The sequence below is a fragment of the Ctenopharyngodon idella genome, chromosome 11 (genome assembly GCF_019924925.1).
Source record: "Ctenopharyngodon idella isolate HZGC_01 chromosome 11, HZGC01, whole genome shotgun sequence".
In the NCBI taxonomy this organism is placed as follows: Eukaryota; Metazoa; Chordata; class Actinopteri; order Cypriniformes; family Xenocyprididae; genus Ctenopharyngodon; species Ctenopharyngodon idella.
The window spans coordinates 25,866,627-25,880,382 of record NC_067230.1 but is presented as its reverse complement, the minus strand read 5'-3'; the positions used below and the strand labels follow the sequence as shown (position 1 = coordinate 25,880,382).

The window sequence follows — 13,756 nt, the reverse complement described above, 5'->3', positions numbered from 1 at the left end:
GCACAAAAAATATTTTATAATATTAAGGTAGAACCACTGAACTCACATGAACTGATTTAAATATGTTTTTAGTACCTTTACTAACCCTTTAATGGGTTTTTGTGTCTGTTTGTTTGTTCTGGGGTCTTTTGCCAAATGCCTGTCGGCATTTATCTGTCGGTACAGTAAGAGTGTGAAAAAAAAAAAAAAACCCACACAGGATGAGCGATTGTGTTTTGGGAGTTATCCACGCTCTATTTATCACCATCAACGCTATTAAGCCCGATGGCTAAAGCAAAGAGGCGAAAGCACGAATCAGTTCAACGGGTTCTGTCAAACCTGTTAAATGGGTTCAGGGAAGCATCACAGATGCATACGCATGCTTCACTACATTTTGCATGGATCTTTTGCAATTTGATAAGAGTAAAATTATTGGCTACAGCGCAGGGAATTTACCAAATTAATTTAAACATGAAATATTATTGCTTTTACATTACTTTTTTTAAGCATTTAGCCCAGTAAAAATGAAAGCAGTACACTCATGCTGCAAGCAAAAGTCTGGAGATGTTCAGACATGTCTGTGCATCGAGGGTGATGAGTACAAAAGCACAGATGAATATTTCCCTCTGCCAGTAAAAGTGGAAAACAAAGGCAGTTAGAACAGTCCAGGACTAGAATAAATAAACAGCAATGTGCTGGAATTCACTGTGAAAGATTAAATTTGATCAAAGTTCAGAAAACTTAAAGGGTAAGCCCAGCTAAAGAATAATTCCTGGAATTAAGAGGAACAAAAAAAAAAAAACAAAAAAAAAAAAATCCACACCATCTTATTGTTAACAAAGTTTCAGAAAGACATTAAGAGGAGGTTAAGTTAAAGGCCTTAAAGGGTTAGTTTACCCAAAAATGAAACTTCTGTCATCATTTACTCACCCTCAAGTTGTCCTAAATCTGTATGAGTTTCATTCTTCTATTGAACACAGAATAAGATGTTGGTAACCAGAGAGCTGATGGCACCCATTGACTTCCATAGTATTTTTTTTTCCTACTATGGAAGTCAATAGGTGCCGTCAATTGTTTGATTATCAGCATTCTTTAAAATATCGTCTTTTTGAAAGAAACCCATACAGGTTTGGAACAACTTGAGGGTGACTAAGTAATGACAAAATTTTCATTTTTTGGAGAACTATCCCTTTAACTCAGAGCTCTGGGAGCCTGGAAATACAACTTTTCCCTACATCTGCTAAAAATAGTCCATCATCCATCTAAGCCATGCAACACTCCCCTCTGAACCAAAAGTTTGACTTTGGAAAGACCAGAGGGGTGGAACAGAGGTTGAGACATCGGCCTGTGTGAGATTGACCACGTCTTTTCCAAACTCAACCAACATTTCCAAACCAGAGGTCTTTTCCTGGCATTACAAGTAGTTTTGGGATTAAAAATGCAATCATTTTGAGAAACTGGTGGTGATACTGGGGAATTAGTTTGTATGTGCCCTAGCAACTAGTATGTACAATTCTGTTCAATGTTGTAACTCGTTACTTTCAAAGTGGGAAGTGACATGTCTAGATGTGCGTCATTAAAAACCTCCTCAGACAGTGACTCAAATCCCCAACCTAGTGTTTACTCTCCACGTCTGCTATTAGAGCACAGTCCACTGAGATCTACAATTAAATGTAGTAACTGACAGGAGAAACATTATTAGGATTGTTCACGGTTACTGAGTAGGTGTTCTGAGGATTGACAAGAACCCTGACTCACTAGAAAGCCTAAAATTAGGGTCCAAATTTATTACTTATCTCTGATACCTAAAGCTTTTCCATAACACATATGGGGAATATTTCTTACATAAAGATACTAAAACAAAAAAATATCTGGAACAAAATCAAAATGTGTTTTCAGGTTTTTGTGACTGGCATGGAAAATGGCTCATCTTGTATATAATGCTACAAGTGTTCATCATACATATGGAAGGAAAAACAAAACAATTCAATTGTCGATGGGATAAAAATACACTAAAATGATTCAGACAAATGGCAAGTTTAATGCCTGTGTATGTGTGTGTATATATATATATATATATATAAAATCATACTTTTTAAATCCACCCACCACTAAAGAGTTAATTTTGGACACTGCTTGAAATCTTGCTGGTGTTTGAGGGACAAACACCATTATGAAAGATAACTAACAGGATTTGTTTGACATATATGAAATGTGAGAGAGGTGACAGCATACAAAATGACTGCGCAAATCCAAAAACTGCTGTGCACAATGTTGTCTCCCTCACATGTATTTTTTTTTTTTTTTTAAGTCAATGCAGTGGTATGCCAAAGCAATTTTCTGAGTTCATAAAGTAATATTCAAAAGGCTTTAGAACTCACAATAAAAAGCTCCACACCAAGTATTTCATTTCCCAGCAAGAGTCCTTAGCAAACACGCAAAGCAGTACAATACACAACTCCTGCCAAAAACGTACTTTCAACACTTTCTTTGGTTCAGGGTGCATGTTCCAGGCTTCTGTTTCGGCTTTAAGCCTTCCAAAAACATCCCCCCATAGAATTCCTGCATTTCTGTCAAAACACACTTCGGACCAGGCCAAAGTGCATGCTGAGTATGAGTGTGTGTGGCCATGCTGCACCACAAGGGATGTTGAGAGTGATCACAGGCACTGTCAAAACATTCCCTCAACCTCTCCCCTCAGTCACACTGAAATAACCCAAATCTACAACATACATCTGTTTTTCTGTGATTGGGAAAGTTTCACACATACACTACCAGTAAAAAGGTTACAGTGAATTTGTTTCCTCAGGGTCTTATATAGCTTTTTGATCTAAATGTCATCCTTACAATGGCCAGATATTAAAACATTTGTGGCATTTAACTTAGATGCCTTTACTATTACTCTAACATATGGGAAATAATCATAAATACAGAAAGAATAGGCGTGTCCAAACTTTTAGCTTTGTGAAGCAATAATACTAACTTGTTAAGTGCCAAAAATGACCGTCATCATATCTAACACTTGGGCAACTAAGCTTTTCAAATGACAAGTTTACCTCAACAAATTTTGTACATGCCTTAGGCCATAATTTGAGTAAAAAAATAACTGAAAAACACGAATTATAAAAGTATGAGGCATTTAAATTGCTAAACAAGTAAACGCTTGCTCTATCGTAGTTGACATTTTCTTCAAATCCGTTGACAGTTTCTCGCAGGCCACACCTGAGGAAACCTGACACACATATATTACCTAGAAACCTACCCTCACACTTCGCAAGAATATCTCCCTTTCCATCTCAAACATGTTTAAAATGAGTTCTTAAATCACACTGACACTTACTAATGTGATAGAGTGCTTATAAATGTAATATCTCACAGCAACGAGTCGCTGACCGTTATCTGTGATTCGCCACTCACCCAACAACAGCAGTTTCACTTCTTTGGCGGCTTTCTCGCCTTCCTCGCGCAGATTCCTGTCAATCATTTTGGATCGCTCGGCCGCGGCTTTATCTTCCTGGCTCACGGTACAGCCCATGGTTCCGAATGCGCGCTTCAGGGCTACGGATTTATGAGTATAGATTTAGGAGAGAAAAATAAAAGGTATTACCCTTTTAAAGATATTTTAGTCTTCCGTGACTAACTTCCTTCCTCTTTTGGCTTTGAAAAAAATGAGTGTTTAAGTCCAAGGAAAGGAAATGTCTTTAAGACACTAGTAGATCCAAAACTGATATTTTTATGCGCCCGAATAATCTTTCAAAAGATGTTTGGGGGGGTTGGGAAAAAGAAATGAATTTATATCTTTGACCTAAGGTCAGAACAACACCTGGAAAATGTTTACGTTTAAAGCTCCCAGGAGAAACCAAGTAGCCAGACGCTGGAGTTTTACATCACGCGAATAGGGAGGGGGAAAACTTATATCCACATATCCAAAAAAAAGTTCGCAAAAAAAAGTTGAGATCAACCCCTTATGCTCATGAATAAAAAAGCAAGCCGATCGATGAGACAACTCAGCGAAACTGAATGAGTCAGAAAATGCAAAAATCCCCGATATTTTCCTCGGTTAGTCCGTTCAGGGATCGCCGATGGTTTTGAACAATATGCGCCGTTAGGCAGCGAGCTAACGTTGAACGGTCTCTGATTTCTTTCTGTGTTTTCAAAGCCGCCACACCCCAGTCTGCTGAGAAGTTGCTCTCTGCCACACAGAAGACGACAGTTTAGAACTGTTGGGTTCCTCGCGCATTGCCAGCCAGCCCCTCGCGGATACGCCCACCGTGGGTGCTCATGGGAAATGTAGTTTTCCCGCAGCACACTAAAAAAAAAAAATCAGAAATTGCTACTAAATTTCAGAATGAATTACAAAGAAACGGAAAGCAACACATTGAATTAAACACGAAAAAATTACACTCAAAAAAACATAAGATTTACGAATTTCAATTGTATAGTAAAATTCAATCAAATTGAATTGAATAATCCTTGAATATTATTCATATTATGGATTAAGAATTTTAAATGAGTAAAAAAAAAAGAGCTTAATAAAACATTTTGTATAAATCTTAATGGAACAAGGGAATTGACCATTTCAGTTTGTGATTCGTATTTATACATTTAAAAAAAACATTGAAAATATGTTTACATTTATGACTACAAATCACACAAACTAAATGGTCCACCCTTGTTTCATTAATATTTATCTATTTAATAATATAATATGAATAATATGTCAGGATTATTCAATTCAATTTGATGGAATTTTACTATAAATTTGTAAATCTTAAAAAAAAAAAAAAAGGCTTAAACTTTATTTTTGAGTGTGATAGCATCTGCCAATGCGTATAGTGTAGATAATAATTGTATTTGTTTGTTTGTTGTTTGTTTATTTAGCTCAGGTAGTAGAGCACGCGCTAGCAATGCCAAGGTCATGGTTTGATTCCCAGTGAATAAATGTCCTGATAAAGTATATGTTTCTAGGATAAAAGCATCTGCCAATGCGCAAATGTAAATAATAATTGTGCTTGTTTATTTATTTATTATAAGAATAACTATTTATTGGAGGTTTCTTTTAGCAAAATGGTCAGTGTGATGGCTGTAGTAGCTGGCTTTCTCTTGTTTGCCGTTCAATGACAAATGACATTCTTTAGGGCCTCTGTTTGAAATCTCTTTTGTTGAGACTTATGTCAATATTGACGCACTGATTGCAGCGTGTGTTCTGTATGATTTGTGCTTAGGCAGGAGATGAAACCTTGTTCAAAGTAAATGGTCGCAATGATTTTTCCATATGGAGTGTATTTCCATCGTTTGGCTAAGGCAAACACCATTATGACAGAGAGATAGAGCCGTCTCTGTGTTTCATTGCGCCCCCATGTGTCTGAAATTATATAAATTCACACTAATTTGACACCAGCCCAACATCGAATTAGGCCTATCTATTTTTCCTGTAAATTCCGTATATTGATCATTTAACCCTTAATTAAAGTGTATTATTGATTTATTCTTGACTATTGATTGTTTTAACGCTAAAACTGCTAGTTTCTCCTCCAAGCTAATGTTTAAATAAAGGCGAATAAATCTGAGGCGATTTGAGGCGGTCTTCTCTTACTCCTAAACTCCAGCATATATAAACAAAACTTAAAAGTACAATGGCATATTTTCCTTGTGCGAAAAGTACTACCAAATCAATTCTCTATGGTGTCTTAGCCTACCAGATTACACATTTAGGTAAACAGAGCTAGCCTATAGGAAACAAAACTGAAATAAACAGATCGGAGCTATTGAGGTGACATTATACATTAAAGGTGCAATATGTAAGAATTTTGCAGTAAAATATCCAAAAACCACTAGGTCAGTGTTATATATTTTGTTCACTTGAGTTCTTACAATATCCCAAATGTTTCCAACTATTTGTAAATCGTGAGAAAATTGCAGTTTTAACCAAGGCACCGGGACGTGTGAGGAGTCGCCTGTCAATTGTGTCATAACTGCGTTACCCTCAGTTTCCGGTTTTATTTTGTAGAAACCATGGAAACACCAAAGACGCTTTAATATGTTACACGTTTTAATAGACAAGGGAACAACTGTCAGATGCAGCTTTATTTTTAGTAACAGTAATACAGCATTTTCTCCATCTTACAATACGTTTTAAAATTAATTGTATGCCATTTATCAACACAAGCCATCCAGCATTTAATATATTCTAAAATCAATCTAGCTTACTGCAGTGTGCAACAAGTGTCTCACAGCAGCCACCGAGCAAACGCTCAGAGTAACGTTATAACATCATTTTCAACACACTCAAATGTATCTAATATGATAAACAGAGCTGCGTTACCTCATACGCATGACCGGAAAAGCGGAAGCGGCGCCGGCGACTAATAAAAGTTCCGCTGCTCGGCGGCGTGTGTTGCGCAACCGCTCCAGCGGTCTCGTTCAGCTCCCACAACACTCGGTCCTGCTCTGCTTCATACTACAGTAACGTTAATAATCGCATCCATGAAAATGATTTCTTCCAGAGTCCTATCCCGATTATTTCCACCGGCTGTGATGTGAAGACCATATGTTTTTTTGTTTTTAGTTTTTTTTTTTTTAAATTATTTATTGTACAAATTTCACATATATTCAACAGATATAAATGTTTCACAAATAATGCTCTGATGAGTTTCATATCATCACGAATCAATAACACTTTTACCTTAGTTATTATATATTGCGAACAGTAACATTCATATCAAAAATATTAAAAAAAATATTTCCATAAATTAGAGGGAAAAAAGAAAGGAAGAAAAAAAAAAGGGTATACATGTATATTTAAATTAAAGAAGAGGAATTTAAGTATTTGTAAAAGTTTATAGTTCTGATTGCTTTGCGGTTTGACAGTCCTTGTAATGTTTCAAAATAAATCTTCATGTCAGCCTTGAAATGGGTGATATTAGGTATCCTTTCAGACCATTTACATTTGTGTATATGAAATTTACCAAGTAATATTATAAGATTTAACATAAACACATGACTCTTATCTATACCTTTTTTGTCATAATAAAAACTTTATTATGACATTAACTTTATTATTGATACAGTATTTGTTGTTATAAGTCCAAATCAATCTCCAATTAATATTCTCAAAATGGTCATTCCAAAAGAATTTATGTCGAAATGTTGCAGGACAATGAATCAAACGTCTGAAAAATGTATTATTACATTTACTGTCATTAATATCAACACCGTTCAACAAGACCTCTTTTTTAAACATTGATTGCTTGTGAGATTCACTGATGCCTTGCAGAAGTCTCAAAAAACCTGTTGGTATTGCATCAAATACGATGCTGTATTCTTGTGGAGATATTAGAATACAGAATGTCTGTAAAAATTCAGAATATGTAAATAAGTACCCCTTGTCATTTATCAATTGTGAGACCATTAAGATACCATTTTTAAACCAATTGTTATAGAAGATTGATTTATTCTTATATTTAATGATTTTATTATTCCAAATTAACTGTTTGTGGGGGGAAAAATTATGTTTGTATATAAGAAGCCAACACAAAAGAGCCTGTCTATAAAAATTGGATAACTGAATAGGGAGTTTGTTAACTTCAAAGTCGCATTTTAGGAGAAAATCTATACCACCAACTTTTTCAAAAATAAGGTTTGTAATTATATACCATAATTTATCTTTATGCTTAATATAATGTTTAATCCAGTTCAACTTGAAAATTGTATTAGAAGTAGCAAAATCAAGGACGTTCAATCCTCCTTGATTATAAGAATTACATAAAATATTTTTATTTAAATAGTGAGGCTTGTTTTTCCATATGAAATTGAATAAGGTTGAATCAATTTTTTTTTAAAAGATTTTGGTACATCTAATACTTTTGCAGGATAGACTAAGCGAGATAGCCCCTCAGATTTGGACAAAAGAACCCTACCTTTGAGTGACAAATCCCTCATGAGCCATATATCAAATTTCTTTTTAATTTTCAACATAAGGGGTTGAAAATTGGATTGCACTCTTTCTGACTGATTTTTACAAATATTGATACCAAGATAAGTTACCTCCTCCCTAACTGGAATACCTTCCAATTCGGTTAAAGGAATACTATTGTCTTTAAGTGGAAAAAGAGTACATTTTTTAACATTTAAAGATAAACCTGAAGCTTCAGAAAATATATTGAGACACTCTATAACTTTTTTAACCTGTGATATATCTTTCAAAAAAATTGCTGTATCATCAGCAAGCTGACAACTTTTAATTTCTTTTTCCCTAATTTTGATGCCTTGAAAAGAGTTATGATGTAAATGTAATGCCATTATTTGCATGACCAAGAGAAATAGAAAATGCCGGATCTCCGTTTTATGCCCCGGGAAATGCTAAATCTACGAGTAGTTCCCCAAGGAAGTTTAACTGAACTATTACAGTCACTATATAAAGTTTGTATCGCCCTTTTAAAGTATTGACCAAAACCAAAAAAATCCAATAAATCAAATAAAAAATCGTGTTTCACAGTATCAAAGGCTTTATATATATCTATAAATAGAATGTAACTGTTGTCTACAAACCCAATTCCAAAAAAGTTGGGACACTGTACAAATTGGGAATAAAAAAGGAATGCAATGATGTGGAAGTTTCAAATTTCAATATTTTATTCAGAATACAACATAGATGACAAAGCAAATGTTTAAACTGAGAAAATGTATCATTTTAAGGGAAAAATAAGTTGATTTTAAATTTCATGGCATCAACACATCTCAAAAAAGTTGGGACAAGGCCATGTTTACCACTGTGTGGCATCCCCTCTTCTTTTTATAACAGTCTGCAAACGTCTGGGGACTGAGGAGACAAGTTGCTCAAGTTTAGGAATAGGAATGTTGTCCCATTCTTGTCTAATACAGGCTTCTAGTTGTTCAACTGTCTTAGGTCTTCTTTGTCGCATCTTCCTCTTTATGATGCGCCAAATGTTTTCTATGGGTGAAAGATCTGGACTGCAGGCTGGCCATTTCAGTACCCGGATCCTTCTACGCAGCCATGATGTTGTAATTGATGCAGTATGTGGTCTGGCATTGTCATGTTGGAAAATGCAAGGTCTTCCCTGAAAGAGACGACGTCTGGATGGGAGCATATGTTGTTCTAGAACTTGGATATACCTTTCAGCATTGATGGTGCCTTTCCAGATGTGTAAGCTGCCCATGCCACACGCACTTATGCAACCCCATACCATCAGAGATGCAGGCTTCTAAACTGAGCGCTGATAACAACTTTAGTCCGGATGACATGGCGTCCCAGTTTTCCAAAAAGAATTTCAAATTTTGATTCGTCTGACCACAGAACGGTTTTCCACTTTGCCATAGTCCATTTTAAATGAGCCTTGGCCCAGAGAAAACGCCTGCGCTTCTGGATCATGTTTAGATATGGCTTCTTTTTTGACCTATAGAGTTTTAGCTGGCAACGGTGAATGGCACGGTGGATTGTGTTCACCGACAATGTTTTCTGGAAGTATTCCTGAGCCCATGTTGTGATTTCCATTACAGTAGCATTCCTGTATGTGATGCAGTGCCGTCTAAGGGCCCGAAGATCACGGGCCTCCAGTATGGTTTTCCGGCCTTGTCCCTTACGCACAGAGATTTTTCCAGATTCTCTGAATCTTTGGATGATATTATGCACTGTAGATGATGATAACTTCAAACTCTTTGCAATTTTTCTCTGAGAAACTCCTTTCTGATATTGCTCCACTATTTTTCGCTGCAGCATTGGGGGAATTGGTGATCCTCTGCCCATCTTGACTTCTGAGAGACACTGCCACTCTGAGAGGCTCTTTTTATACCCAATCATGTTGCCAATTGACCTAATAAGTTGCAAATTGGTCCTCCAGCTGTTCCTTATATGTACATTTAACTTTTCCGGCCTCTTATTGCTACCTGTCCCAACTTTTTTGGAATGTGTAGCTCTCATGAAATCCAAAATGAGCCAATATTTGGCATGACATTTCAAAATGTCTCACTTTTAACATTTGATATGTTATCTATATTCTATTGTGAATAAAATATAAGTTTATGAGATTTGTAAATTATTGCATTCCTTTTTTATTCACAATTTGTACGGTGTCCCAACTTTTTTGAAATCGGGTTTGTATTATGTAATCCTTATAATCTATTAAATCTAAGATTAACCGAATATTATTACTAATATGTCGTCCTTGCATAAAGCCGGACTGACTATCATCTATAATAGTATCTAAACACAACTTTATACTTTGTGCAAAAATATGAGCAATCAATTTAGCGTCATTATTAATTAAGGTTATAGGCCTCCAATTGTCAAGAAGCAAACAATCCTTATTGGGTTTAGGTAACAATGTAATTAAACCTTGACACATAGTTGGGGGAAGCCTACAAGATTCTATAGCCTCCTTAAAAACCAATAATAAGAATTCAGAAATATAATCTTGAAATACCTTATAAAATTCACCTGTAAGGCCATCATTCCCTGGGGATTTATTATCTTTTAACTTACTGATGTTCTTTTTTAGTTCGTCAATGGATATATCTTGATCACAAAAGTCCTTCTGAGTTTCATCAATACCTTGAGCCACATTTTTTATATAAGAGAGGAAGTATGAGCTCTGATTACTGTTGTGTTCAGAGTATAGTTTCTTATAAAATTCTTCCACAAAATTTGAAATTTGTGGGGGGTCTTCAGAGAGTTGTTCATTAATTTTTCCTAAATATTTAATTAATTAATTCATTAATATTTCCTATTCCTTTCACCATATTCTATCCATTTCCGTCTAGAACGAATAAAAGCACCCCGTGCTAAATTTTGATAGATATTGTCCAATTCAGATTGTAATTCAAATAAAATATTGGTATCGGCTGGAGATTGCTCATTCTTTTCATAAATAGAAATTATTTTCTTCAGTATTCTATTTTGTCTCAGTCTTTTTTCCTTAGATAATTCTTTTCCCCTTTTGATTGCCATATTACGTATCTGAAATTTGGTATATTCCCAATGTTTGCCATATATTTCTTCTTTTTTTGCTTTTATTAAATTTTCATTTATAATTTTTTTGGCTTTTTCTTTGAAGATTTTATCACTCAAAAGTGTATTATTTAATTTCCAATAATTTGGTTTATATTTTATTGATTGATTCCTTATACATAATACTAAAGTAACCAAATTAGGATCAGAAAATATTGAGGGTTCTATTTTGGCTTCTTCCACACTGTCTAGTAACTCATTTGAAATAAGCCAAAAGTCAATCCTGGATCTCTTAGATAAATCTTTGTTATTCCAAGTAAACTGGATTTGATCTGGATTTTTTAGTCTCCATATATCACAACAGTTTAAATGCAGACAGAGATTATTAAATTCTCCGTAAGTGCCTCTTAAGGATCTTTGAGGTTGACAGTCTTTGGTGGGGTCACTTATGCAATTCCAGTCGCCCCCAAAAATTAGTTTAGCATTAATGAAGGAATTCGATAAAGCATTTATCTGTTCTTCAAATTCAGCAAAAAGAAGTGTGTTTTTATGACTATTGTTATGACCATATATATTACCCAAAATGAACATATCCTCCATAAATTCAATAACTAAAATAATCAATCTTCCTGAATCATGAACTACATTTTTAAGGATTTTTCCCTGAAAGGATCCCTTTAATATGGCAACGCCAGCTGATTTACTGTTTCCATAAGCCATCCAGATATTATCTCCCCACTGATTTTTCCAGAAATTAAAATCTGAAGGTAAAGCGTGTGTTTCTTGTAGGAAATAAAAATCTGCCTTGAAAGTTTTACAAAATAAAAATACAGCTTTCCTCTTAATCTGATCTCGTATACCTCTCACATTGAGTGAATAAAGTGACAAAGACAAGTTGAAAAGTAGAACAAAAGTTGACTCAGAAGAAAGGAAAAAAAAAAAACCTGAGTTTTAGGTGTATTAAAGAAACAAAATGATTTTCTACACCTTTTAAATACTAATTTGAACAAGCAAACAAGAGTTTATAATTCTCTGATCTTTGAACTTTCAAACATGAGGTATAACAGCACATCACTAGATGTAATTTAGAATACAACTACATTTCTCAACGAAAACAGTTTCCTTTAACATCAAGTCTGATCCATCATTACATTCTAATTTCTTTGCCCTCAATGATGGCTTTGGCTCCGACGAAGAAGCCTTTTTTCCTTGCTTTCGTGCCTCTTCAATCTGTGGCCACAGTTTAGTGCGTGTCTCTTTGTCCTTTGTAGTCAAGTCTTCGGCGAACTTTAACTTGTTTGTTTTGAGGAATTCCGAATTTTTTGCACATTTCCATACCTTTTCTTTGGTGGATCTGGATGTAAATCGTGTTATCACCGGCCGAATTTTACCATCCTCTCTCCGTCCGATCCTATGGCTTACATCAATTTGGCAACGAAGATTCTCTTCGGGGTCTTGAATGACTGCCTTGCAGATGTCAATCACACGCTGTTTAACGTCTTCTCCTTCCTGCTCTGTTAGGCCATACAGCCTCAGGTTCCATTTTCTGTGATAACGTTCCATCTCATTCAATCTGTCTTCCAGGCCTGTTATTTTCTTCTGATGATCATCACTTGCCTTCTTAACCGTGGTTATTTCTGTTTTCATGTCTTGCAGTTCGTTGAAAAGAAACTCCGATGATTCCTTTAAAGCTTCGATGCTGTCTGCATTTTTCTTTATAAGACCTGCAAGACTGTCTGCATTTTCTTTTATTTTTTCAGCCACAAGCCTCACGATGTTATCTTGCAACTCGGACAGTGTAGGTTCAGCTTTCCCTTTCTTTGCGGCCGGAGTGCATGGAGCTGAATCAGGGAGAGGGACAACTCCTCCGTTGGAAGTGTAAGAATGTATATCAGCTGCTTTAACAACTTCCATTACATCCTCAGTCAAATCTTTGTTTTCTCTGGTGAATGAAAGAGTCTTGTTTATCTTTTTACCTTGGTCTCTTGGTCTTTTCTCGGTCATCTTTTATTTTATTTTTTTCCCTCAATGTGCTAATTAGTCTGTTTAACTCAAACACACTCCGAACAAATGTCCAAAATCGTCCTTGTACCAAGACAACAACGTAAACATATAATTCCAGTTGTTTGCACTGATCGAATTTAACGTTTAAGGTGAGAAAATCATTAATTGATCTTTAGCTTTGAATATCGCCAACTGTTCCGGCCGCCATCTTGTTGGCCCCCATGTGAAGACCATATGTCCCAAGAATCCGCGCTCAAACTTGCCGTCATCAAGCTACACCTTTGTTTTGAATAGGCCTATAGCGACCTCTAGCGGACAGAAAATATTACATATTGCACCTTTAACATGGAGTTATCTTTTTGGAATGCATTGCGTCTATCAGGATGGGTTCAAATAGCCTAGATTATTAATAAAATGTATTGCCCATTTTCTCTGAGAGAACAGGAAACGCAAATCGTGTTTCAGGGAACTGCTGCTTCAAGGTAAGATTTTCTTTTGACAAACAGCTTTAAACTTAAGTGGACAATCAGCAAGAAGGGAAAGAGACAAAAGAGGCGGTTGCTGGTGGTGGAAAAAAAAATCTGCATTCTGCAGGTTTGATCCCAGGAACTAGAAATGTCATTTCTGCTTTCATAGAACTGTGCCCTTTAAAACACTCTCAACCTGCAATTAGTGAAGTGTGGCTGTTTTAGATAGATCTGCTAAAAAGGCTACATGTAAATGCATTTATTCACATGTTTAATGAGCCACAGAAACATCATATAAACACTCACATGAATATGAGAAATACAGCGGTCAAGACTTAAC

General features: G+C 35.6%; 1 protein-coding gene across 1 annotated transcript in view; it reads right to left on the bottom strand.

Moving 5' to 3' along the window:
* Positions 1-4,205, bottom strand: part of gnai2a (guanine nucleotide binding protein (G protein), alpha inhibiting activity polypeptide 2a) — a 67,544-nt gene extending 63,339 nt beyond the window's left edge. Inside the window, exon 1 of the mRNA XM_051912089.1 lies at positions 3,397-4,205. Within this exon, the coding sequence (XP_051768049.1) occupies positions 3,397-3,514 (118 nt within the window). The 5' untranslated portion in view covers positions 3,515-4,205. The remainder of the gene's footprint in view (positions 1-3,396) is intronic.
* Between the last annotated feature and the right edge of the window lie 9,551 nt (positions 4,206-13,756).